Source organism: Micropterus salmoides, unplaced genomic scaffold, assembly GCF_014851395.1.
Source record: "Micropterus salmoides isolate LMB-PRFRI ecotype aquatic unplaced genomic scaffold, ASM1485139v1 Ms_hic_scaffold_11, whole genome shotgun sequence".
NCBI lineage: Eukaryota > Metazoa > Chordata > Actinopteri > Centrarchiformes > Centrarchidae > Micropterus > Micropterus salmoides.
In genome coordinates, this window is record NW_024040152.1 from 29,267,890 (window position 1) to 29,295,009 (window position 27,120).

The 27,120-nt window shown below is 41.0% G+C and overlaps 1 protein-coding gene across 17 annotated transcripts in view; it reads left to right on the forward strand.

Moving 5' to 3' along the window:
* rims2a (regulating synaptic membrane exocytosis 2a) overlaps positions 1-27,120 on the forward strand; it is a 128,790-nt gene that overhangs the window by 57,803 nt on the left and 43,867 nt on the right. For 2 of the 17 annotated variants that reach the window (XM_038712164.1, XM_038712176.1), the window contains 14 exons: positions 1,488-1,699; positions 2,935-3,054; positions 4,498-4,597; positions 4,748-4,871; positions 6,584-6,630; positions 6,919-7,031; positions 10,054-10,184; positions 11,005-11,176; positions 11,544-11,697; positions 14,249-14,317; positions 16,925-17,063; positions 17,526-17,627; positions 23,304-23,489; positions 25,134-25,240. In XM_038712164.1, the coding sequence (XP_038568092.1) occupies positions 1,488-1,699; positions 2,935-3,054; positions 4,498-4,597; positions 4,748-4,871; positions 6,584-6,630; positions 6,919-7,031; positions 10,054-10,184; positions 11,005-11,176; positions 11,544-11,697; positions 14,249-14,317; positions 16,925-17,063; positions 17,526-17,627; positions 23,304-23,489; positions 25,134-25,240 (1,776 nt within the window). Of the gene's footprint in view, positions 1-1,222; positions 1,291-1,487; positions 1,700-2,934; positions 3,055-4,497; positions 4,598-4,747; positions 4,872-6,583; positions 6,631-6,918; positions 7,032-10,053; positions 10,185-10,983; positions 11,177-11,543; positions 11,698-14,248; positions 14,318-16,924; positions 17,064-17,525; positions 17,628-19,094; positions 19,161-19,978; positions 20,096-23,303; positions 23,490-25,133; positions 25,241-27,120 lie in introns of all 17 variants that reach the window. The other 15 variants (XM_038712161.1, XM_038712160.1, XM_038712175.1 and 12 more) reach the window with 15 other exon arrangements.

Here is a 27,120-nt window from a genome sequence, read left to right on the forward strand (position 1 = left end):
GGAATAAAGATGAAAATATAAGGGGAGAGCGAGGAGTGATAGTTGAAATATTAGCTAGATGAGCATCAGATTGACAAATGCTCTTCTCTGATTGTGTTTGTTTAATACAAACCTGCACCTTTGAACCATCTATCCATCCATCGTCGTCCAACCGCTTATCCTGCGTACAGGGTCGCACCCTGGACAGGTCGCCAATCCATCGCAGGGCCACACATAGACAAACAACCATTCACACCTGCACCTAAGGACAATTTAGGGTCACCAATCAACCTAGGCCGCATGTCTTTGGACGGTGGGAGGAAGCCGGAGCACCCGGAGAGAACCCACGGGGACACACAGAAAGGCCGGGGCAACCGGGGTTTAAACCCGCGACCTTCTTGCTGTGGTGCCGCTGCACCTTTGAACCAAGATATGGAAAACTACAGAACTATATTAAGGTTGCAAGTGACTATTAAGCTCCCAGGGAATTGTTTAGCTTTTGTGGTAAGCCACCCACATGATTTGTATAGTGATCTTGGTGCATCTAGTCTTGGGATAAATTTAGTTAGTAGGTGATGGCCAAAATGTGTGAAAAGTGTGAAAAGGTGCCTCTACTAAGTGTTTCAACTTGTGTTTCAAAGTTTTCTCAAAATGAAGACCACATTTCCCTTAAACCTAATTTCTTTATGTCTCAGATATTGTTGATTCTTATTGAACCCATGTTCCCAGTTATTGTAAAGCAAAAATGCAAGTCAATGTTAAATCCTCCGAGAAGCCAGTAGAAGTTGGAAATTCTCCAAAATGTCACGAAATTAATTCTGAATTTAACACTAATAATAAATAACATTAAGGGAATTAGATTTCTGCTCCAAACAAAATATATGGTCATGAATGTCAAAACAGCCTTACTGCACAGCGGTGAGGTGGTCAAATCATTACTGATCCATTGTGTATGTATTCTTACCTGAGCTGCATCTTTCTATCTCCACAGGGATGTTAAAGTTGCACATGATGATCTCTTTCTCTCTTTTGAGTTTGAGCAGTATGTGAGTGTGTGTGTGTGTGTGAATAGGTGTGCGTGCATACATAAATGAATGTTTGGATGTCTTGTTTTGGACTGTATGTGTGCTACATGTATGTGTTAATGTCTGTACGCTGTGGTTTGTGGTGTCCTCACTGGTCCCTCTCGCTGTCCTCTCTCGTGTGTGTGTGTGTGTGTGCGCCCTTTCCCCCCACCTTACAGGAGATTTGGATGGCCATTGGTGGGACCATGCGTCTTGGCATAGCAGTGAGGCCTCCCCAATGTCTTTGGTGAGACATGTGGAGCCCTGCCTTGACCCCTCCCTCCTGCCCTTAACCCCCATCTCTCTCTCCCTCTCTCTGTCTCTCTCCTCCCCCCATCCCCCTTCTTCCAGAGTCTTTTGTCATTTCATGTTTCCTTCGTTTTATTTACACCTTTGCATGTTGTTTTTCTGTTTTTCTTTCTGTTTTTTATCCCACACCTGTAGGGGACAGTCAAAGGGGAAAAAGAAAAACTATTGAGCAGGCATTTATGCCCGAGCCGACACACACCTTATCTGAGAGGCAAAAGAAAATGGTGCGCTTTGGGGGACACTCATTTGAAGAGGACTTGGCATGGTGTGAACCGCAGGTTAAAGACTCTGGAGTTGATACGTGCAGTAGCACTACCCTAAACGAGGAGCATAGCCATAGTGAGAAGGTACTGAGACAATCTAGCCTGCATTTTGTTATTATTTATGACCTACCCATCCAGTCTTTGTTTGCTCTCTGTCACTAAGTGTAAATAGGTGAGATGTTTGTTTTTTGGATTTTATTTGACGTTGTATAAATTGATTTTTCTTGCGATTTCGTTTCTTTTTATTTTTCGGTTACTTTTGGCTCCACCTTGCTCGGTGTTGCTGAAAAAGTTTTTTGGGGGCACCCTCTTTGCTTGCTACTTGTACTTGCTGTTTTGCTCCCCAAACATAAACTACACATCTTACAGTAGCGGTAAAAGAAGTGCATTGACACACAACCTCTCTGTTTGTCGTGGCACACAGGAATGTGGGTCTCTCCTAGTTGCATGCTCGTTCTCCTCCGTATGTTGTGTTCTTGCTCTGCAGCGGCATTGTTTAGTGCAGCTGGAACACCTTTACTCAGGCCCGTCCCTCTCACTTTGCTGCCCTACCCCACAGCACCCAGTCCAGACGGTACCTGCCCCCTGCCCAACTTTCCACTCACTTCTATAGCAAAACCCAAATGATTGTAAGCACACAAAAGAGGAAAGACTGGATTTGTTTTGCACAAAAAGTTAAAACATTTGTTTTTCTTTTTTCCCTTCCACTGCGCGTCTGTGATTTCACCCTATCTGTGTCTCATGGCTTTATACTGTGCTGTCTATTTTTCGTCCTTTTTGATCTTGATAAACTGGCACCTCATGGTCCACCTCATTTGTTCTTTTTCCTTTTTCCACCCTTTTCGCTGTCTGCTTTCCCCTCACTATTCCATTTGATGGTGGTTGTATGTTTGTGTGCAGTGAAGCACCGGACTGAGAATCCGGTCTTCCTGCTCCAGTTTGAAGAGCTGGTTTGAGGAGGAGTGTTGGGGCTGCTTGCTTTACTCTGCATGGGGCGCTGCATGAAGCTCACTCCACCTTCACACCAGCAGGTTCACACAAGGTCTGGAAATAACACTGTTTTGTCAGGTGTTACTTTTCATCAGTAAGTTTGTCCATGATTAGCTTTCAAAGTGTAAATAATTAAGCATGTTGCTTTCAAAAAATTAAACGGTCCTGATGAGTCAACAGAGTTTGTGTGAACTTTTCTCCCTGAGTGAATAAATTCTTTCCCTATGCCCCCGTTTCACTATGGACAGTTGTCTGCTTTGGTCTAATGTAATTAAATTCAAGTGGATGAATTGTTAAACAAAAGGTGTGTTGTTGCTCTGACCTTGTAGCACCCAGTGACGTGGCAGCCGTCCAAAGATGGGGATCGCCTAATAGGGCGTATTTTGCTAAACAAGCGCATGAAAGATGGAAGTGTGCCTCGAGACTCAGGAGCGCTGCTTGGTCTGAAGGTGAGCTTATTATGATTTTGCCTATCTGTCTGTGTGTGTTTGAAGGTGAGATACAAAAGCATCTAAAACCAAACAAACGTAGTATCGATGTTTTTTAAAAGTAGTATCATCGGTATAATAACTTTTCAGCTGTGAATTTTACTGTTTTTGGGGCTCATTTTTGTGAGGCTCACTGACTTTCTCCTTGGCTTCCAATTATTGATTACATCATAGTGCTACTCAGTATTAATATTCATTAAAGACTTGATTATGTTCCTGATGAATATTAATGAGCAGCATTTGATATTGAGCTGTATAATTCTCTGAACTCACTCACACTGAAGTACTTTAATGAACTGCATTCAGCAGCACAGAGGAAACAAGTCAGTCTGGAACCAATATTTGTTTTACATTGTTTATATATTGAATACTACCATCACAATCCCCAACATATTTATACTCTAGGCTTACTGTGTGTATTTTTCTTATGCTTTTACTTCTATAGGTCAAATTCTTGTTTCACATGATTTAAGCCTTTTAGTCAATTTGTTATTGCAGTGGAATTACTGCATTGCCTAAAGCATATGAAATATTTTCTGTCGTAGGTGCTTTGGTTTCCCTCCCCTCCTTTTCAGTGTTGCATGAATCTGTAGGTGGTGCGCAATGGTAAAAAAAGCTGAGCAGTCAAAGTTCAGAGGAGCACGGTGGGCCATGAAGAGAGAGAACAGAGAGCCGCAAGATGGGGAAAAAATCATTACTGATTGAATGAGCCTCTTGAAATGGCATGTTTGTGTCTGCTCAGTGCCTCTCTGCGTTTCTGTCCGCTCAGCAGCAACCAACCTACTCTGCAATACAGCCAGTCAGTCCATCAGTCAGGCTGCCAGCCTCGCCCTCACTGTCCATCTCTCTCGCTTCCTCTGTGAGCCTCCTTCTCTGGCTGTTACATAAAGCCATTTCATTTAGCAGACTTCCCTAAGCTCCTTTGTATGTTGGCATTCAGCTGCCATTAAGAGGGATTTTTATTTGTATGATGCCCATGTAAGCTGAGCAGAGTGAAGTACAGCAGCTCAGGACTGTACAGTACAGCTCTAGCCCACGGGCCTGCACTGTTACAGAACCACAGAGCAGCACCAGAGTGTGTCCCAGGGGAAGTAAGCATAACCCTGGACATTTAAAAAAACAGAGATGCACTTTTACCCTCTGCTTGTAACGCTTTTATTTAGGATTCATACCTTACAGGCAAAAGCTAAAACCATGACATCAACTGGATACTTTGAGGATAAGAAACCTGCCTTCTTCTACAAGCTGCAATGCGCACAATACACCTTCATAGCTTTTGTCATGGAGAGTTAGCATTAATTAGTACTTAATGTTTATTAGCGTTAACATTAATGCTGTGATTCTTTAAGTTTAATTTACACGTTTTTTTTTACTGCTAATCCATTCACCTCTCTGCTTCTACAGGTGGTGGGAGGCAAGATGACAGAATCTGGTAGACTTTGTGCTTTTATCACTAAAGTGAGGAAAGGAAGTCTAGCAGACACTGTTGGACACCTCAGACCAGGTACATACAAACCTTTGAATTGGGTATTATCCAATATGCTCTCGAGGTACATAATGATGTGTATTTTCTACACTGTGGCAACACAGACAGCAGTAGCATAAAAGATTGAAATATTCTGTGTAACATTCAGTATATCTGGTGTTTTTGCAGGTGACCAGGTGCTGGAGTGGAACGGGAAGCTCTTACAAGGAGCCACATTTAAAGAAGTTTACAATATCATTCTAGACTCCAAGCCTGAGCCGCAGGTGGAGCTGGTGGTCTCACGGCCTATAGGGTGAGAGCTCACAATCACTGTCACACGCACATTACTCTTCACAAGACATTTGGGGTGGGATGCTATTGAGCAGTAAAGGTAATTGGATGACAGTAACTGATGTGTTGGGCACAATGAGAATTTCATTAGACAAATAAATTTGCTTTGCACAGCAGCGGTGTATTGCTTTTATTAAATTATAGTTTAAATCATTTATTGTATGTACATATACATATATCCCCCTCTCAAACCATACGTGGTAGTAAGTGTCATCCTAAAGCTCGGGTCCTCTACCGAATGATTGGGAGTTTGAGGGTTCTGCGCAGTATCTTAGCTGTTCCTAGGGCTGCACTCTTCTGGACATAGACTTGAGACATTGTACCTGGAATCTGTTAGAGCCATTCTCCCAGTTTGGTGTCACAGCCCTCAGTGCTCTGATTACCACTGGCACAACTGTTGCTTTTACTCTCCACATATTTTCTAGCTCCTCTTTCAGCTCTTGGTATTTTTCGAGCGTCCCGTGTTCCTCCTTCTTGATGTTGCTGTCGCTTGGGATCGCCACATCTAGCACTGCTGCGTTCCTCTGCTGTTTGTCGATCAACACGATGTTTGTTTGGTTAGCCATCACTACCTAGGAGGTGTCTTCTATTTTGACCATGGGATGTCCAGCCCACACTCCTGGCAGATGTTCCTGTACACCACGCCAGCTACCTGGTTATGACGTTCCATGTACGCTGTTCCTGCCTGCGTCTTACACCCTGCTGTTATGTGCTGTACTGTCTCAGGGGCGTCCTTGCAGAGTCTGGACCTGGGGTCCTGCCTGGTGTGGGAGACCCCAGCCTATATTGATCTTGTTCTAAGTGCCTGTTCTTGTGCCACCATGATTAGTGTTTCTGTGCTGTCCTTTAGTCTAGCCTTTTCTAGCCACTGGTAGGATTTCTTGATATTAGCCACTTGTCTGTCCATGAAGGTTCTTGCTGCTCCTTGTCCTCACCCTCATCATCTTGTTCCAGTAGCCCATTTCTCATCAGGTTGCCCTGGTTCCCTAGCCTCACCTGTACCACCTGTTCCTTACAGTAGACATTATTAAACAACAAACATGTAACAAATGGACCTATGTGACCAATTAAAGTAGCAATTATGCATCAGATTGTGACATCATCACTAACTTTTTTCTCTAAAGCAATTACAGTTCTCATGTCTGTAAGCTCAATCATGCCATTTCACAGCCTGTATTACTCAGAATATCTTTGAATTGAGTTTCAATAACATACTTGAATCAAACAGACTTGAATCAAGAAATCCGAGAAGGAATATAGCTTGTGTTCTCACCAAATGTGTTTGTGAACGAGTGGCGCTGTCTTGTTTATTCAACATCTGTTTCTCCCTTCCTCTGGCTCTATTGGCTCAGGACTCGTATGGGACCGAACATCGGCGTCCAGCAAAATAAAAAGGCTGTTGCTTTGCTTGTACCCTCGTCATCAATTGTTTTCGAAAGGGTTAATTGTGGGGAAAAGCAATGGCATCTTTGCTTTGTCAATTCCTGTATCTGACCTGCTTTATGCTGCTGAGGGAGCTGCTGGGAGGATGAAGACTAATGCGGTCATTAAAGCACAGTGTATTCAGCATTAGCTAAAATTGATCCTTTCCATCCCCTCATTCTCTCCTGTCTCACACACTCATGCTCTTTCTCTGTTTGTTTGTTTTGTGTGTGTTTTATTTTATTTTTCCAGAGATATTCCAAGGATACCAGACAGCACACATGCACAACTGGAATCAAGTGAGTCTTAAGCCTATTTCATTACCCTGTTGTATTCTATTAATCAGCCTAGAAACAACAAATGAAGTAAATGTCCGTGTGAGTTGCTTCTGACACTCTGCCTCCCTGTATTTCTGTCTTTCCCATGGCATGCTTTCTTGCCCTCTTTGTGTCTCTCCTCTTGTCTGCCTTTCTATCTTCCTTACTACCATCCCCCTCTCTCATTTTATCTATTCATGTTACTAAAACCGCAGACTAAAACCAACATCGCTGCTAAATAATCTGACTGTGTCGTCTGTTCCCTGTCAGGTTCGAGTTCTTTTGAGTCTCAGAAGATGGATCGCCCGTCCATTTCTGTCACATCCCCCATGAGTCCCAGCATGCTGAGGGACGCCCCCCAGTATCTGTCAGGACAACTCTCAGTGAGTGACCTCAGTACAAAATACAGACTACATGTGAAATCCTCTGGAGGGACTGCATTATTAGATTGCTTTGGCTACTGTTGAAAACTCATGAGTAAGATGGGTTATGGGTTATTACGTTCATATGACTATATATCTATATGATGAATATATTATTAACATTGTACATTTATTATGCAGCTCAAAGTATAACTTAAATCTGGGTCCAAACCGTTGGGCTGCTAGGCACAGCTTCTCTCACTCTGCCTGTTCAGCTGGCCCTTTACCAAACCAGCACAGGACTGTAGATCAGGTTACTGTGTGTGTTGTCCATTATCTAGTATAAAAACCCTCCTGGGATAAATGGGCAAAAGGCTGCATTAAATCAACTCTCAAATTTAAGATCCACAAGGGAAATAGCTTTAGCATCTGGGTAATACCTCGAAGACATGTATTGTGATGTGGTATATCAGGAAAATGGCTGATGCTAATTGTTGTAGTGGACTGTAGAGTAATCAGCCTGGCAGTGACACCTCCAACACTGTATCAGCCAATTAAAAATAAGCACTGACCTTGAAATTCTAAAACAGCAGAACACTGAAACAGTTAATTGAATAATCCTTGTGAGACCTGCAGTGTCTGATGAGTAATTCTACACAATAAAGACCTGTCACTTTGGTATTTTTGCAGCAGTCTTGTCTTTGATAACAAGGGTTTAACGTCACTGTGACGCAAGCTTTAAAGCAAAGGAGAAAAGGTCCAGAGTAGAAAGAGAGATATAATTGTGAGGCATTGGTACTTTCTAAGGGCCTTTGCAGAACAGAGCAGAGAAGCTTGTAATCAGAAAAGTAGAGAAGCAAAGATATAAGTGAAAGGTGAGAAAGTAAAGTAAGGATCAACCATCAGGCCTAAATCTCCCATCTGAAACTACACACTTCTGTGGCTGTGTTTAGAGTGTATTGTGAGTTTTTGTTGTTGTTTTGGTTTTATTGCATTTTGTTTTGTTTTCTTTCTTTTTTTTTGCTGTTTAATGTGCTTATCCAGAGCCAAAGCCTTAGTAGAAGAACAACGCCTTTTGCCCCTAGGGTTCAGGTAATTGGCCCTGTCTGAAGGGCACAATCTCTATTTGGTCTTTGCTCATTGACTGTTGACTGGCCTTTTTTCTGTTTCCATACTTTGGAAAATGCATTCCCGGGGAAATGGCGGCTTCAAGTTTCCCTCTCAGTGCAGTGCATTGTGCCATTTTCTTCAGTTTGATTTCTTGGTATCACTGTTATGATAAGACTTATTATTACTCATTTTATCCCATTCGCATCATTGTTCCAGTGTAGTGCATGCTCAACTAATCTCAACACATTTTAAGAGACACTCTTCCATTGCCTGATTTGGACACCAGTAATTGAGCCTACCTTGTGTCATACATTTTAGGTCTATGGCAATGCAGAAGGGTGTCTCCCTGAGCTTTTCAGAAGAAATTGCATTTTCCCTTCCAGATGAGAGTTAACGTATAAGCAAATTGTACCTTCCAAATAACAAACTTTAAACCGAGCAAAAATTTTAAGATTTTGCTTTATGCCGAGGGTCTATCTTAATCTGTCATCTTTAATATCAGACTGTCTTTTTTTGGTTTTTCTTTTGACACGCAGTCAGAATCACTTTGCGAGACTATGTATTCTTGTTACACTTAGAAGGTTAACACTCCTACTTGGAATATTGGATATTTATCTCACTGACACTGTTACAGTATGTTGTTTTGCCAAGAGTCAGAGGTGGGATACTAAAAGTACTGTCAACAAACTATGCATAATTGAGCATCTGCAAGGATATACACTGTGGGTTTTCCAATTTAGAGGGGTTTTAACACATAATATGGAGGTAAAATGGAGGTAAATAAGTATTTTTTATGTGTGTGTATGTTCATGTGTGTACTCTTGAAAAGCTTGTATGTTTCAGTTAGTTCTTAGATGGACACCTCAGAAGATCCACTTATGTTTGCACATTTGAATAGTTTACTCTTGAACCACGTATTATCACACATAATCCGGTTTCCAAGGTGAATCTTTTCAGAGATGGGTGGTGGGCTACTAGTCTAGAGGTTATTTGGTACAGTTTGTTTTCCCATAAGCCCTCTCTTTTTGCCTATATGAAATCTGTTGACTTGTCTTGAATGCTCTTTCTTGCGTTGCTGCATGAATAGCTGGTAGTTTTAAATGGTGCAGACCCTTTCCATTATCATATTTTTTAAAGAAGTATGGACAAGAGCTTAGAAGTTTTATTTCTCATTTCATCAACTTTCTTTAAGGCCTCAGTTGAAGTTTTTCTTCTAAGTGTCTTCTTTTGGAGTCCATACTTCCCTTTCAGTGTGTCTTCGATTCCTCTTGCAACAGCATGATTGAAGTATCTGAGAGAACACTGTTAGAGACAACTTCGTTTCGCATTTCAACAGAACACACTGTTAATTTAAGAGCAAGTTGCCTTTAGCAATTCACTACACAAGTTAAGATGACATTCAGGCCAGTTGTATTCAGTCCCATTCAATAAACCTTATTCGTCCCAGACGATTGACAATTATAAACCCATACATTTAAAAAAAAAAAAAGAATAAACATCGCACCATGCACATAACTACAAAACCATATTTGTTTTTTTTTTAACCATATAGATTAAAATGCTCATTTTGTAATATCTTATTTCCACACACATTTTTAGTATTATCATACAATATTAACATTGATAGAGTCCATGTTTTAATGAACATTTAAGCTCTGATAATGTGCCCTGCCAAGCATGTGATCTGACATCATCTTAGCAGGTAGACATCTTCCTCCTTCTTCCTGAAGGGTAAATACAGGAGAAGACCCTATGCTGTGGTCAAAAACAGTTGAAATGAGATATGTCTCAATAAAGAAGGAATAAAGGCGCATGTCATAACTATTTCTAATCTGATGAAGTTGTCTTCTCCTGCATTAGTCCCTCTGTGTGTTTTTACTCCTGTTGGCCCTGACCAGTCTCTCAGCAAGCTGTCTGTGCTGTGCTCCTCCAGGTCAAACTGTGGTATGACAAAGTGGGCCATCAGCTAATCGTCACCATCCTGGGTGCCAAAGACCTGCCACCCAGGGAAGATGGCCGGCCCAGGAACCCTTACGTCAAAATCTACTTCCTCCCTGATAGAAGGTAAGAGTAGAAACAGTTACCATTACCACTGGGGCTGCAACTAACGATTATTTTCATTTTCGATTAATCTGTCAATTATTTTCTGGATCAATCGACTTTTCTGTTAGATTCAGAAAATTGTAAAAAATGTTGATTAGTGCTTATCAAAGCTCAAGGGAACGTCCTCAAATGTCTTCTTTCGTCCACAACCCAAATATATTAAATTTTCTGTCACAGAGTAGTAAAGACACCAAAAAATGCTCACGTTTGAGAAGCTGAAATCAGAGAATGTGGACATCTTTTCTTTAAAAAAAAACCCTCAAAGTGATTTATTGATTATCAAAATAGGTGGCAAGTGATTTAATAGTTGACAACTAATCGATTAATTTAACTAATCTTTGCAGCTCAAGTTACACCCTTACCATGTGCTTATTTTATTTCTCTGACTCTTTTAATGTCATGCCATTACACTCCATTCAGGAAGACAAAGGACATGGATTCTATAGTAGTGTGATTTTCTGGGATATTGATTTGATGCCACAAGGTCATTGTTTTCATCAGGAAAGGCTTTATGGATATATTGGAATGTGGATGTGTCTAATCACTTTTTTGGTCATTCAGTGCAGTTTTGCATCTGGTTAAGCAGTTCTGTATTATGCACTGATACGCAGGAAGTGGACATTTTCAGGGAGAGTAGTACAGTCATCTTGCCATCTCATTGTCATCATCGGCATGCCACGGTGATGTGCTCTGTGCTGTGTCGTGTTATTGATCTGTTGTATTCGTGGCTCTTCCCTATCATGGTTGTAAATAAAAACAGTTTGAATTATTGTTCCTCCAGCGACAAAAGCAAGAGGAGAACAAAAACAGTAAAGAAATCCTTAGAGCCCAAATGGAACCAGACCTTTATGTATTCGCCGGTGCACCGGCGGGAGTTTCGGGAGCGCATGCTGGAGATCACATTGTGGGACCAAGCCAGGGTGAGAGAGGAGGAGAGCGAGTTCCTGGGAGAGGTAAGAAAACCTAACCCCACCCATCAGGGACACTTACTGACAGTATCTCTGCTAATCCTCTTTAATGGGGTCAAGCCCTTAATAAAGCTCTTGGCTATTACAAGTTTTTGATGTTCCCAGTGCTTATCCAACATGGATATGAGGCTTTATTATTTCTGTTTGCTGTGTAAAACTGTTACAATAAATAAACACACCTCTGCAAGCAGGAGGGGCTTGTTTGGGACTGATTCTCACTTTAAGAGCTCTATGAGTATTGGGTGTTACTGCTGTAGTTCTATAATTTAGAAAAGCTATGTTAGTTAGCAACCGTCAGAGCGAGGACATATTTGAGGTAAGAAATGTTAACATGAACTTTTTCCTCTCGCAGATACTTATTGAGCTGGAGACAGCTCTTCTGGATGACGAGCCACACTGGTACAAGCTTCAAACCCACGACGTGTCCTCCATCCCGCTCCCACGTGCCTCCCCAAACACACAGCGCAGGCAGCTCCACGGAGAAAGTCCAACACGGCGGCTGCAGAGTATGTAACCTCTCTGTCACTGACACATGTCACAAAACTCTACTTCATATCTTGAAATGTGCTTTAAAGAGAGAGTAAGAGTGGGCACCCTTTAAGTAAAAATGTATTCAGATAGATATGAAATATACTATATGCAGGCTATAAGATGCCAATAAGAGGCAGGGCTGCTTATTTTCATTTACATGTTGTTGGATACATTTTTGCATCATTTGTTGTGTTACAATTCAGTAAAATCCGTCCAATCTGTATTAAGCTCTCAATAGCTTAATGGGATGTTTTGCAGTACAGTATTTCCAGGGTCTTGGAAACTTGTTCTGGGTTTTGTTCTTTTGTATGAGTATGATGGTGATGTACCTCACTGGGGTTGTGACCAGTAGGGTGGCAAGAAATTGAGCTCAAAATGTGAAATCCTTGTTGCACACACACACACATTCCAAAGTTCAGCTGAAGTCAGTCTGAGTAAATCAGTTCAAGTCAATTTTTCTTTTTGATAACTATGCTGTGCCAACATGGGCTTCATTGCCAGAACTATCGTGCAAGGAACACTACGGCTACAGCGCTGCCACTCAGTAGTCATGTAACTGAAGTTGGAATAAAATCAAGACAGACTTTAGTGATTCTATATTCTTACAGTAAAGTGAGTGATCAAGCTCTGTCTCTTATGGTGGTATACAGTAATATATAGTAATATATAATAAACTAGATCTAGGCTTAGTCAGTTTTCTCATTTCTAATAATAACTATATATTGCAAATGTATGTTCTCACATACAAATATTCAGTATGCTTTTGGTCAATTTTCAATTCATTTTTCACACTGTTTTTTTGTCTCTCGTTTAGTTTATTAAGGCTTTTTATTAAGGTTTATGCATTTTTTCCCATTGTCCTCCGTATCACATCAACCTTACTGCTTCTGCTTTTACAGACAAAGGCTCATATTCATACAACTCAGGTAAAGGCCCCATCCACTCACAAGCAGTGTAGCTCTATGGAGCATCTGAGTGTTCTCCTGTCCTTTTTCAAAGATGCATCCTTGTGCCCTGATTCTCTGCCGCTTTTTCCTTGAAGTGTGTATGTTTCTGCTGCCTTACATGGATTTCAATGTGAGGAGAATTTTACACCACTATTCTGAAAATCCACTCAGGGTGTCAGACATGTGCACCCTCCAGGGGATCAGAGATTTAGGACACAGTGGTCTCTTCCTCTCTGTGTTATTTACCTGTGAACTATTTCACAATCCCATCCTGCAACCCACAACCATGTCCTGCGAAACTGCACTCAATCCTCATCCCAAAGTGATGTTATAAAAACCCAGGCTATCTGCCAGTCCCGGCAGACACAGTATGCTTTGATTATGACCACTTGCTTTTCCTCTGTGATGTTTATGATTATGTGGTTTATTATTTTTCCCGTTGCTAATATTTCCCCTTTTAAATATGCACAAAATACTTTGCTGCCCATTCTGCTTTGCTTGTGTTTGTGTGTGCTGAATGTGAATATGTTCTTGAATTTGTCATGGAATACGGTAAATCACTGTTGCTGGTGTGATTCTTTGCTTAGTCTTAATCTTCTAAAACAGTGGTCGTATATTTACTTAGAGAAACAAACAAAAAAAGGATGCTTTGATTATCTTTATGCATAACACATTATTTTCTAGCATTGTATTTCCTCTAACAAAACCCCAGATTAGCTAATTTTATGGCCCTTATCTCACCACTGTAATATTATGTGGCCAGATACTGGTTAACATGCTTTACTGTAGACAACTGTACTGTAGTCCGTGCGATGTGGGACTGCTTCTACTAGACACTTAAGGCTTCTGTTCGCTTCCCCCACCAGGATAGTTTTCTGGGCGTTTGTGTTAGTGTGAGGTGAAAGAGCTGACAGCCGTAAAAAGTCTCTAGCCAACTGAGATGAGAGGTTGGGAGCGGCACTGCTAGAGTGCAGCACTTGTCATTTCTGATGAAGTACACGTGTCTTGTTGATTTAAGTTGACTGAACGGTAAAGGCAGTGGGAGGGGGTTTATATTTTAAAAAGAGGGGACAGTGAGGGGTGACAAGGCTACTGGGGAAGATGAAGAAAGAGCTGTGACGCCATATCACTTCTCCCACCCCACCATCACATGTAAATTGAATGATTGAATGTGTCATTTCAAGTACCACAGTTCAGATGAAGAGAGGTCTGCTGTTTTTGTTGAAGTAGAGCAGTGAAATGCAGCATTATTTGTTATAGCTGACATATATTATCCAAAATGCTCTCTTGCGGGACTGTTTGTTGTATTTGTGGGGTGACATGAGTTAGAGACTGACAGTATATTCTTTGGGTGTACGTTTTATTGGATTCAGTTATAACATTCAGGTTAATCAATAAAGACTACATTCAGACCAAGGTGGCATTATACAAAATAAAGGGTAAAGAAATGAACGAGGGAATGAAAATGACTTCTCCCTCTCCCCCCATCTTTCTGTCTCTCTCTGTCTCTTCTCATTCAATCCTACTCCCCTTCTCTCTTTCTTTTTCCCTTGTTTCTCTCCGTCTCTTTATCTCGAAGGATCCCAGAGAATAAGTGACAGTGAGATTTCAGACTACGATTGTGAAGATGGTGTCGGGGTAATAACAGGTAATGTATTTAAGTCAAATTAACATGCAAGAACTAGTGCATGTGAATGAATTCATTGATAATATAAAGTGAATCAATTCAAAAGAAAAACAGAATTGCAAAGAAACAGCCTGGGGTTAAAGTAATAAATAGTTTGTGATGTTTAATAGAATGTTTTTTTGAATTTTGTTTATTTGCCTTTTCCTTGAACTCAGGTAACCTCCTACATGTCCCTATTCATCAAATGCTTCGTAGGCCTGAACAGATTCCAAAAACTGTTAGAGATGATATTAGCGGGGTTAAAACGCTGCAGCCTATCAGCAGCACAGTGAAGGCACACTGAGATTTTGGCTACCTCTGCACTGCTAGCTGCTCTTGTGCTGTACTCACCGAGGCTCCAGCAGCACGCCCACGCTGCACATCAGAAAAGGAGAAGCAGAGCTGTCAGCAGCAAGAGAGCCAGAGAAAAAGGCAGAAAGAAAGACTGAAAAGTATTTGACATTTCCCCACATAAAACATCAACCTCGAAGAAACTGATGCTGAAATAGGTAGCAAAGCCATGGAAGGAATAGAGGCTTGCTTTAGTTTCCACAGGCAAGCGATAATGTTAGCAAGCAGTATGTTCTTTGCTATCTTTCAAAAAATACCATCCCTCTTTTTCTTTCACTTGGAGACCACACAAATTGTGCTGACCCTGTGTGCAGCAAAGCTGTTGGTAAATTGCAGGCTTTAGACAGCTTCCTGCACTGTTGGCTTAGCGTGTGGTAATGTAACATCCCTATTAGCCTGATACAGGCCACAAAAGAGGAGAGGAAAGAATGTGAGACATAGAGAGGAACAGCATCAGAGAGAGAGGAGAGAATAGATTCAGTTACTCTAGCAAACGCCTGTCAGACAGACAGACAGACAGAGAGGAGAAGAGCATCAGCCTGGGCTTGCTGATGATACTGTAGCTAAGGGATATCCTCCTCCAGCCTCTTTAACATTCTCATCAGCCCCTCACTGCCTCACCATGCCAGTCCCCTTCACTTCATTCACAGTGAAGGGGATACCCCTTCGCTCAGCTCTGGTCACACCTTCCGCTTTACTCAGGCGCCACCACATCTCAGTTTATCTTGCAGTCTTTGCATTAATCTGCGGACACATTCAAATGGGGAAGATTTGTTTTCAGTGCATTTATTTTACGTTACACTAACTGCCAAGTTTCTGATTGTCTGGTACATACAGTATAGCAGGCATTTTTATAAGTGAAGCGCGCAATAGTAATTACTGCACAGGTTCTGCTTATGTAATGCTGTCTTTTGAAGTATAATTCATGTTATTAGACTCTTTTGGTGGAGTAGAATTCTTTAGGAATAGAAAGTGAAAAGTCAATTTAAAAATTTAAAAAATTACAATTTTGCACAGTGCATTTATTTGTGCTTTTGACCTTCAGCCCTGTTCCGTACTTCTGCACTGATACAGTCCACTTCTCTTGTTAAATCCTATTAATTGTCAGTAAAGGTCCTCCTTTTTATATGTGCTTAACAGGCAGGCTGTACTCATGCGTGAAGCAACATGTCAAGAGGAAGAATAGATTTAATTTGGCTCTGCATGGAAGTTGATTGCTCTGCTGCAGGAGACTGTGTTGGAGCTTCTGTTTAGAAATGGCAGATGTTTTCCTTGTTAAATATAATATGCATCATAATGAAGAAAACATATTGTTCAGTTTGTTCTTGTTTTTAGCTTTTGCAAAGAAACTCCCACAACTGTCTAACTTGCACATATAAATTTATAAGCTGGCAACGTTTGCAACTTTTGACCTGCTCGTCCCCCTCCGACGCACCTGTCTCATGTTATAGATTCTGTTCTGAGCTTTTGTTTATAAAAATCTGTATAAGAATGGTCGAAATACAGTATTTGAAAATGGATTATGGATTCTGAATTTGACTTGCATCCACATGCAATTAGGATGGATCATTTAGTTAAATCTTTTAATAGATTTATTTATAACTATTATGCAGCTACCAACAAAAAAGAAAATGTGAAGTGAAGGGCATTTCTTTATCATTACCTCCAATTTTTCCTACCTTTGCCTCTTTTCCAACTTTTGATTCATTTTTCTTTAACTTAATTTTAATGTGCTGTACACTCTATTGAATATCAATCATCTTTAATAGTGCTAAGCATTGACCTTAACCATGGCTGCTAGCCATGTACGATTATCGGTTAATGAACTCTTTCAAGTTCAATGGACTAATCAGTCTTGCAGAGAAAATTCATTATAATATTTCTGACTTTTTAAAGGCTATTTTCATGTTTAATGCACAGTGTTAACACAGCAGATGAATTGCACCTTTATTGAAACCCAGTCCTCATTTTTGGAACATAGAGAGTCAGCATAATGAAACTCTGTGCCTGTACAGATTGGGATTTGGTTTAAGTTTTCTAAAGTTTGGTCTGTTCCTTCTAAGTTACTGTGGGTGTAGTTAAACTGGATCTGCATAATTAGTACCACTGTAGTCTTCCACTGCAGTGTTTTTTGGTGTGAGACTATTAATACAGAAGCAAGTGAATAATCCAACACCCTCTCCCTCTTAATCTTGTCCCTCTATCCTTCCCTTCCTTTTTCCATTCTTGTCCACACAGACTACCGGCCAAATGGCAGAGACTTCCAGAGCTCCACGTTGTCTGTCCCTGAGCAGGTGATGTCATCTAACCACTGCTCTCGGTCGTCTGATATTAATCGTGCACGGTCGCGCTCTCCCAGTGTTCCCCCACCTTCCAGGTAACTAATGCTGTCCACCTCTTAGTCCACTACGGGACTGACCCTTTATATCTTGGTATACACTGTGTTTTGTTTTTGTTTTTAATGTATGCATTCAACACAATATTATCTTGTACATATATATCAACAGATGTTGAAGGAGGATGCCTTAATTTGCATGCTTATGATTCACAAAATTTTGATAGAGAGAGTAATACCTGCTTTAGTAACTTGGTTGATTTCAGGTTACTCTGGAAAATATGAGTTTGAAATTATTCATCCATTTGGTTGTAGCACTGAGTGCTGCTGTCCTAGTACTGCCTTCCAAATTGCCACATCAGCCCTACGTAGAGTGTGCATTGTTTCTCTTGGTTACTTGGAATGCCTCACATTGACATGAGGCGATGTGCCCATGGCCAGAAGGGGGAGCCGTGTCATGTGTAAACTACATGAGGGGTGATCCAGTCCACTTCTGTCACACAGCAGAAGTCTGGACCCCGCCTTTGACCTTAGGCCTTCTCAGTACAGCACCTCCACTAGAGTGGACCACCACAGTGTGTCCGAAGATAACTACTCACCTGACAGGTACACACACACCGTCCAGCTTACACTTGTGTGCAGTAGATGCATGTACATGCGTGGCATGCATGAACAGATGCTGAAAAGCACAAGTGGGAGCTGATGAGTAGACACGCAGGGAGGTGTTTTATGTACGCATACACTTATGCACGATGCCGTTTGCCTTTTAATCTTTTTGATATATTCCTACTTTTAAAGAGCAACTTTCTCCATTCCTTGGAAATATTTGATGAAGATATTTTGAGATAAAGTGGTGTGTATACCCTATACCTTGATACTTAACTTCATCTATTTTCCTCTACTATCTATACAAACAGTAGCCTATCAATAAGGAATGAAAACAAATAAACACTTTATTTCACTTCACTAATTCGTGGAAAAGTTGTATCACCTAATCCTATGAACACCAGACATAGGTAAGACTCCAGTACACTGCATAAAAGGAGTAATTAGCAATTAGATTTTCCATCTCAGATTCAAGGGACTGTATTGTACAGTATTTACATGTATCTCACTAACTTTCTGGAAGAGGTGGTCAAGAGGAAGTGGTCAGTAATTCTCCATCAGCACTTATTTTCTGTGAGGGTTGGAAAAATGTTGCTCCAAGAGTCCAATCATAGCCTTGGCACTGCCAGGCTGCAGCTACTTACCACCGTCCAATTAACTTTATTTGATATTTCTGAGGCTTGGCCTAAATCAGTGTCAGACGCAGAAAATGCACTTATCTAAATTGTCTGGGACAGTGCTCACTTGAGTGTATTTCCGCTGCTTTAATTAACAGCTTCTGGTTATTTATTGAAAACAGTTGAAAATGACACAGGAAATGAGTGATGGAGAATTTGGAATCATCCCAGAACTCTGACATTATTAAGAAATGTCCTCTGGAATTTATCTAGCTTTTGAGGATTTTGCGAGGCTGGTGTTTTGTTAAAAAAAGTGTAATTTTCACTGTATTTTCCTACTTTCTAAAACATTCTTTAAAATGTGTCTGTAAAAGAAGACTCTTACGTAATGTGCATTGTCTTAAGCTATTTAATCATCCAGTAGAAGTGACACCAAGCAGGTTTAGGTGTCTGGACCGTGCTGTTTTGTTCTTTCCTCCATGAATGCTACTGGTGTGTTTGGTGTACCACTTTCATGTGTCTGTGTGGTAAAGCTGAGGAAGACATCTCCTCACCATCCGATTTCCCAGCCTCTCTTATCTTCCGCTCCTGTTTTCCCTCTTTGAAACTGTTACATCAACCTTTCCTATGAGCCTTCTCAGTGTCTTTACATCCTACTTCTTTGAGAAATCTCTCATTCTTTCTCCCTCAGTTTTATTACCCATCCATCTGTCTGCCTATGATTCTGTCTATCTCCAATCTTTTCTCTCTCTTCTGTCCTCCTCCTCCTCCTCCTCCTACTCCTCCGCTTCTTCCTCAGCGCCATCTCAGATCCATCTCTGTCTTCTCTCCTTCCTCCATGTGGTTGCAGCCATTTTCTCACCCTACCTCGAACCAGACATACTCAGCCTATTGATGATCCTCAAATGGACCCCAGGTATACTTTTACCTGAGCATGCATGAAGCCCCATCACTGCATCTCCATTTTCCAACCCAATATCCCCTCAACTCCAACCCACAAACCCATTCTATATTACTCTATACTCTAATTTTACAATTGGGTGTTGAACACATGGCACTGACACTATGGCATGTTTTTATCACTATAGTCAATGCACTGTAAGAACCTCATAGTAGTCACTTGACATTAAGTCCACTAACCGTAACTACACTACATTGGGGAACTTAGCATCACACAACATGGAGAGGTGCTACTTCATATTACCTGGCCATTGTCAGTGCCATCAGTGTTGTGTTGTGTTGTGTTAAAGTATATATTTCTTCTGCAAAAGATCAAATATATACATATGAGTGAATATATACATATTGAGTGACTCTGTGGCCATTCATCTATCCAGTATCAGCATTGCTTATTCTCTCTTTTCATCATCTCAGTCATTCTCATATAAACATTCCACTCATTCCACTCAAAAATGTACATGTAAATTCCTCATTAGTCTTCTTATCTTATCCACAAAAAGAGTGACTATAGCAATACTGAAAATGGATAAGGGGTCTATTGTGAAGTTTTGTCCAGCAGAGGTGGTTTCTCCTGCAAACATGTTGATACATTCAGTGTATAGGAGCGTATATTAGCCTTCAGTTTATATGTAAAGACTGTGGAGTAAGTCTGGAATGGGAATCCAAAAGGTGCACTCCAACTTTTCTTCCTTTGCAGGTTCTTTTTTTCTTTGTTACTTCCCCTTCTGCTGGAAAAAAATTAAATGCTTACCAGTTGTGATATTTTCTCGCCAGCCGCAACCATCGCTTTTACCCGATCTGCCGAGAAGAAGCAGTCAGGTTACTGCGTTCCACTAGGATGGCCCGCACCCGTTCTGAGGGTGCCTACTCCTCCGACTATGACTACGAGAGGTACTGACGTGCACTGCCGCTGCATCCGTGCATCCGTCATCTTGTGGTCTCCTCAAGTTGTCCCCCGTCCGTCTTTAATTTATCCGTGATACCTGTGATGACAGAACAAGATATCCAGTCAGATATCGGTTTTTGTTATTGAGTCATCACAGCTCTGAAGTTGTGTTGATGTAAAATAATGATACACAACTGCCTCTGTATGTTGAGGCTCAGAGCTATCTGTGTTGCTGATGTCAGCTGTATGTATACTGGCTGTTTAGTAAAGTGCTGGACAGCACCTGACTGTTTCTTTGTTGATGTCCTTGTTTATGTACCCATGTACATTATGCCAACAGCAGTATGTTGATCACTGGTGTGTGTGATTTTTAGTGTTGTCCTTTATTACATGCTATTGGCAGCTGCTTATGGCTCACCTGTACAATGGCATCTCTGATGTATTGCCCTGGGCTGCACAGTAGCTTTGTAAATTTTGTGTTTGCCCTTTGGCTTCTTGTGTCTGGCCAGAATGGGCTGTCGGGCCGTTCCAAGCACGCATAGAAAGGCCTGCTGACACCCATCCATCCCCAGGATGCACGCCAGCATCCTAGTGCACCAATAAAAAGAGAAACGCTGTAAATGACTCCACTTTTCTCTGTCTTTAATCTTCTGCCTGCTGCCATCTGGCTTTCAGTCAGGAATAACGTGACGTTTGTGCCATTTCTCTCCTCTCCAGGAGGAAAGAAGTGATGAGTCCTCAGAACCCAGCCTGAGAGCCTGACTTACTTTATTAAAGTGTCACAAAGTTTCCCTGAGGCCAAGCTTGGCTCGACTTCAGGCTCAGCCTATAGCCTAGATAGCCATTAACGAGAGCTCTCCGTCTTCTTTGCTCTCCCTTTCTTTTTGTCTAAACCGATAGAGAACCGAAAGCATCTGGCATCTTAGTGTTATCCACAGAGGAATAGAATATATTTCCCTCCTCTCTTCATACAGATACAGTTTGTTTCTGTCTGCACCCAGGCAGGGAGAAGTGAAAAGAAATGAGGGCAGAATAAAGAATCAAAATGCATGTGGAAGAGGAAAAGAAGACAGAGATCAGCAATGGAGAGTATTAGTGGAATTTCAGCCTCTTGGAAAGTGTCTAGAGGTGATTCCCCCTAGAACATGAAAAAATGTTTTTTCATGGTGCATCGTCCCAGAGTGTACCTTGAGTGGGACAAAGCCTGGGGTGTATAAGCATCAAAACAGCAGCTCTTCCAAGAACAGAAAATGAATATTTTGGATGTTGTATCCTGTGAGAATATAGTGAGCAGTGCTATTTTAAAGTGCGGTATGTGTATGTCATGGCTATATCCATCAAATTACACCTGATGAGTGGTTTGATTTGTAACAGACATAACCTTCACATTACCCATAAATCCTTGGCCATAACAACCTCACGATGGGAATCCGCCAATGATTATGCCGATCATCACTGTAAATGACTGTAGATAAATAATGTTAAAGGGTACTTAAGGTCACCGACTGATGAGCCTTTGTTTTGCTATTGGAGACCAAGAGGACATCTCCTCTACTGGACAATTTTTCAAACTTCAAAAGGCTACAGACACTACAAGACTATAACAAAATTGGTTTACTATGTAAAATTCAAATGACTAAAATAACCGAAGTAAAAGTTTTCCTTCCATATTCTTAAAAACGAAATAAAAAAACAATGTAATGATTTAAAATGAAAAGTCTTTTGGTGTCTGTTAGCCTTATTAGAAGCAGCTCTCGCCTATTTGTATTGTGCAGACACCACCATGCCTTCTGCACTTCAGAATAAAAATGCTTTAATAATTTAGTTAAATACTGTTTGTTGTATTAATTGTGAATAATGTGGGACTCAAGATTTACAAATTTTTACTTTAAAGAACTTTTTACATTTTCCCTGTGTGCATGCTCTAAACCTCTCTTGTGACAAATCATGTCTAAATGCCAAATTGAATATTTTCTGTACTTTCTAATGTGAGCAGTGTGATGCAGTTTTAAGAAAAAAAAAATCTTTCTTCTTTTTCATGGTTTTGCGAGTTGAGAAACCTGACCTGCTTTTTTTTCTGCAGCTCATCAGATCATCGAGATTTGCCTTCATCCACACAGTGCCACAAATACGTTTTCAGGAAATAACAGATATAACATGCCAAATGCAATGTAAAGATACACTTCACTCTTCCCTCACATTTCACTCTACCTCAAAGTCTACCTGCAACTGAACACTCACTCACCACGTTTAGAGAGAAAGCACATGCTCCCTGCTACATAACCTGAGGACTTCACAATTAATTCAGGAATTATAATACACAGGATCCACCTAGCCCTCTTTTCACCCTTAAAATTAAATAATCCAGCTACTAATGGAGAATAATAGACTAAGCTGACATGTTAAAATTCCATGTAAGTTAAACCATATGTACATTTCACAAAATCCAAAACGACAAATTCAGTGCTCATCAAATATTTTAGATGTTGTGAATGAAACTGATGCAACTGTACATGCAATTCTGCACCCTTGATCAAGATTGTTACAGCTGAAACAGGCTTTTATGCCTTTTATCTTTTTTGTCCACTGTTCTCTAAGAGTTGCTGAATAATTTCATTTTTTCACTTGAAAGGACCGTACCTGTTTTTTTGCTTGTTTTAATCATTTTACCGCAAATCAAATATAGTCAGACCAGTTTCCAAAGCAGGCTTTAGTGTATTATATTTTTAAACTTTAATGTTTAATATTTCCTACTTTACAAATAGACATTCACTTCAACACAGGATGAAAATCAGCTTATGGCAACGTATTTGTACATAACAGTGAATATGATTTTAATAGCAGATAAATTTAACAATCTGCACCCACGCTACATGCAAGTGTATTGAAATTTGGCCACAAATAAAGCATACATGATGTTCATTCTGATGGCCTGCTTAGAGCAAGTGTCATTTTAATTCCCATACAAATGAATTTAACAAAACATGTTGAAAAAATGATCAGAAATAATACTATAAAGTATAATATGTGATTTGTAGTAAATAAGTTAAAACGTGCAAAACAGGTATGTTACTTAAACACATGCACCTTTGGAGGAGTTTTGAGGGTGCAGCCAATTTCTTTGCCCTCCGTACTGTACACCCTGCCAGCATACTGTCCCTGCCCTGCTGGGGCCCGACTGAGTGCCTGCCTATCTCTCAATAACCTCTGTAGGAACCACGGAGCCATGGATAGACACGAGTATCACAGCAGGTCCCGCTCTGCAGACCAGCGGCCCACTATAGAGCGCCCCTCATCTCGCTCACGGTCCACTGAACGCCCCCACGACTCTTCGCTCATGAGGTCCATGCCGTCTCTGCCATCTGGGAGATCCGCCCCCCCCTCACCTGCCTTGACGAGGTGTGACCCAGATTGGAGACGCTAACCACCTTAGAACAGAATCAGTCTGGAGTTTTAGTCGTGCAATCATTTCTCTGAGGCAGAACTACTCTGGAGGGAGAGATAATTTAAACATTAGCTTAAAACATCAATATATAGATAAAAAACACATTTTTTAGACTAAAGCCCAGTGAATACATTAAAGCTAACTAGGAATATGCAGTATAGACTTACAGAGTTCTTGTAACTTACAGCATCTAGGTAGTTACTCAGTTAGCCTAGCTACCTACTTAACTCAGGCTTTAGGTAAGCTTGTAGCCTCCTGACTCGTTGCCTATCATAGTAACAAATTAATCAATAGTTTTTTTCTTGCTAGTCTACAAGTCTAGCTAACTAACTACTTTGAAAATCTCTGGTTATTTTACTCCAACACTGAGGTTCAAATCAACCAATAACATCATTTCTGCCCCCAGAGCAGCCTTACTTACCTCAGCTAAATGTTTGCATAACTAAAACCTTTGTAGAACTAAACCAGTTCCAGTCTCATGAGCTCCCACTCACCCACGAGCCTGACTAACTCACACAATGAACCAGAAAAACCACATAACCACCACCTGCCTCCCACCCTCCCAATACCCTGCTTCCCTACCTCACCTCACCTCACCTCACCCCCCTTCACATCACGAGTACCCCACCACCCGCCTAGCCACTTTCTGTTTTGTCCCCAAAAGCACCGGTGCTGTGTTTTCTTTACACATGTCCCAGGCACGTCAGTTCCGACACCGCAGATAGCGTGCTGACTTCGTTTTAATTTGGAACACACTGCTCATATGCTTGCGTTAGTATAGCAGTGATGGGCCGACATTTTCCTTCGATTTCATTACTAACATCAACTGATACAGTTTGTTCTGTGATGGCATTTTGTTTTCTTTTTCTTTCTTTTTTTTTGCTATGAGTTGAAGCCTTTTGGGGACAGTCTGAACGCATGGTCGCACTGGTCTGCTGTTTCTGCATTGAACTCTTCTCTCCTTGCAGCTTGATGAGTCGACTGTACATGCGATTCACACCCGGCATCTTTTATTGCAGCTCACTTCCCTACAGTTGATGTATCCCTCCACTCTCATGCCATGTGCCAAACATCATTGCTGTGTGCATTGGTTTTATATATGAAGATACAAGACACTTTGTAGATTGATCAGGAAATATGTTGCTAAATGAGAAAATATTTGTTTTATATAAAACAAGATCAAATTGTAAACGGTTTATATGGAACTAAATAACCACTTCCTGGTAAACTGTCACATAGAAAATTCAGCATGAAATTATAAAAAAATACAATTTTTTCTCCGTTGGTACAGCTGCTGTCACTGATTGTTTCCCATTGAGTCTGACTGCATCAAAACAAGTAAATGTGATACATAGACTGTATGCTAAATTATTAATATGATCCAACGTAAGTTGATTAAATCATGCATGGGTCTCCCATTAAAAACGATTTACTGGATTACGATGAACTTTGGTTTCTGCAATCAAACCCTTTTTCGAAAACTCCTTTACTTTTCTCACACTGTGATATGGGGGTGACATGGCCAGGCCCTGCATCCACCATCAGATCTCATCCTAATTTGTGCCTCACCCCATTGTCCACTACCTTTTGTCATGTAGGGCACATCCTCGTAGTGGATCAGTCCAGACCAGTCCCACCAGTACCCCCATGTCCAGTAGACGAGGACGGCAACTCCCACAGCTTCCACCCACGGGGAAAGACAGAAGTAAGCCAACTGGTTGTTTTCTATTTATATTACAGGTTTGCTGTCTGTGAAGAGAAATTAAGATGTCTATTGAGTGAAGACATCGTTATAGTAGTGCCAATGTGTGTTTTTGTTCAGTATCTTATAATGACATAGTTTTTATTTGGTAGCCCAACTGATTGGGGCTGAGGAAGAGCTTTGGTTTTACAGCAGTTACTGACTCTCAGGAGGGATTATTATTTGCAGATGGAATATTTCAGTATAAGCTTTAGATCATATCAGCAAGGATTTGTCTGTTGTTCTATGCTTCATTGGTGTTTACCTTTGCCCTCCATCTATAACATCTCTACTCGGTTCCTTTTCCATTTCTCTCTCAGAAGATGGAGACGAAGGAACAGAGCCTTGTGAAGGTCTGTACCTGAATGCATGGGTTTAGTCTTTCAGACAGGGAGTGCTGGTTGAGCCGCACCTTACTCTGAAGGCCAAAACCCTGTCTGCAACGGCGGGTAGCTGGGTTCACTGGAGGCATAGCTTACTCCTTGAACCCTCCCTCTGTTGCAGCTGTGTTTAATGTACAGTTTTGATGTCCTGTGCCGTCGTGTTGTACATACCTGTAGGTCTGTCTGGAGCCTACTTTTGATTGTGCCAGTGTTATGTTCAAATGTAGCCAAATGTTTTGTTACAGTATTACTCTAGATTTTTTTATTTTTTTTTTGTCTGGGAGTTATTGATTTATTTTAACTATCTGGACTGCTGAGATACTTCACCAAAGCCAAAATAATGTTTTACGTTCTGTATCAACTAAATACTCAAGGCTTTGAACTGTGATTAAGGCGTAAGAGTCTCTCATCTTCCCAACTACAAAGTGACATTTGAAGTCATATTTGTTCTTGTCCTTTAAGAAATGTTAAGTGTTGTAACGACTTGTGATGTGTGCTTTAAGAAGAACTGTGATGAAGGCAATGATTATTGAATCAGACACAGCGACAAACAAAGAATGTTGTAGCTTTGAATTGATCGAAGGCTGGGACAAAGATATAGAAGAGGGGAAAGGGCTCAGGCAGATCTGGAGAACTTGTCAAAGCACTTGCTGAACTCTTTCATCATTGTCAGAGTCCATGAGGGCTTTCCCTGTCTTCAGCACACCAGCCAACTAGCCCCTGTCTCTCTCTCTCTCCTTTGCTTTCTCTCTCTCAGTCCTCCTCCTTCTGTATCTGCACCATCTTTTTATCACTCTGAAGCTCCCTCTGTCTGGATCTCTCCGTCACTCCAATCTCTTGTTTCTTTACTTTTTCCTCTTTTGTCAGGCAGTCTATTCTTTCTCGCTTCTCTCTCTCCTCCTTTCTTTCATTATGTTTGTGTCTCCTCTCTCTCGCTCCCTCTCTTCTGTTCCTTTCAGGACAGTGGCAGTGTGTGGGCAGTGGGGGAGGTATTGATCTGACCTTGTGCTGTAGCTCCCACAGAGCCATATAGCACTGAGCTTATGTAATGCAAATGTCTGTGTATGTGTGTGTATGAAGCTTTTTCTATAGACTGGATCCATAGTATTGCCCCCCGCTGATCTCAGAAAAGAGCTGGACTGTTAATAAACCTGCTAATGTTTTGTCTCGCTGCTGTACTTCAAAGTTTAGTCATACCCCACACATGCATATATCTAATTGTCTTGTATGTCATCTTGTTTATGTGTGGCAACTCCTAAGAGGGAAAAGGGGAGGAGTACGGGGCAACTCAAGCCCAAAATGGTCGCCCAGGTGTGTTTATCACTACAGAAACAGGCATTAACCTTGTGGTGAAGCAATGTGTTTTTCTCCATTTTCTTCAAGTATGTGATGCTGCTTTATGTTCCATTCAGAAACACTGTTCCTGAAGAGTTTTTAAAAAATCCATTTTTTTTATTATTC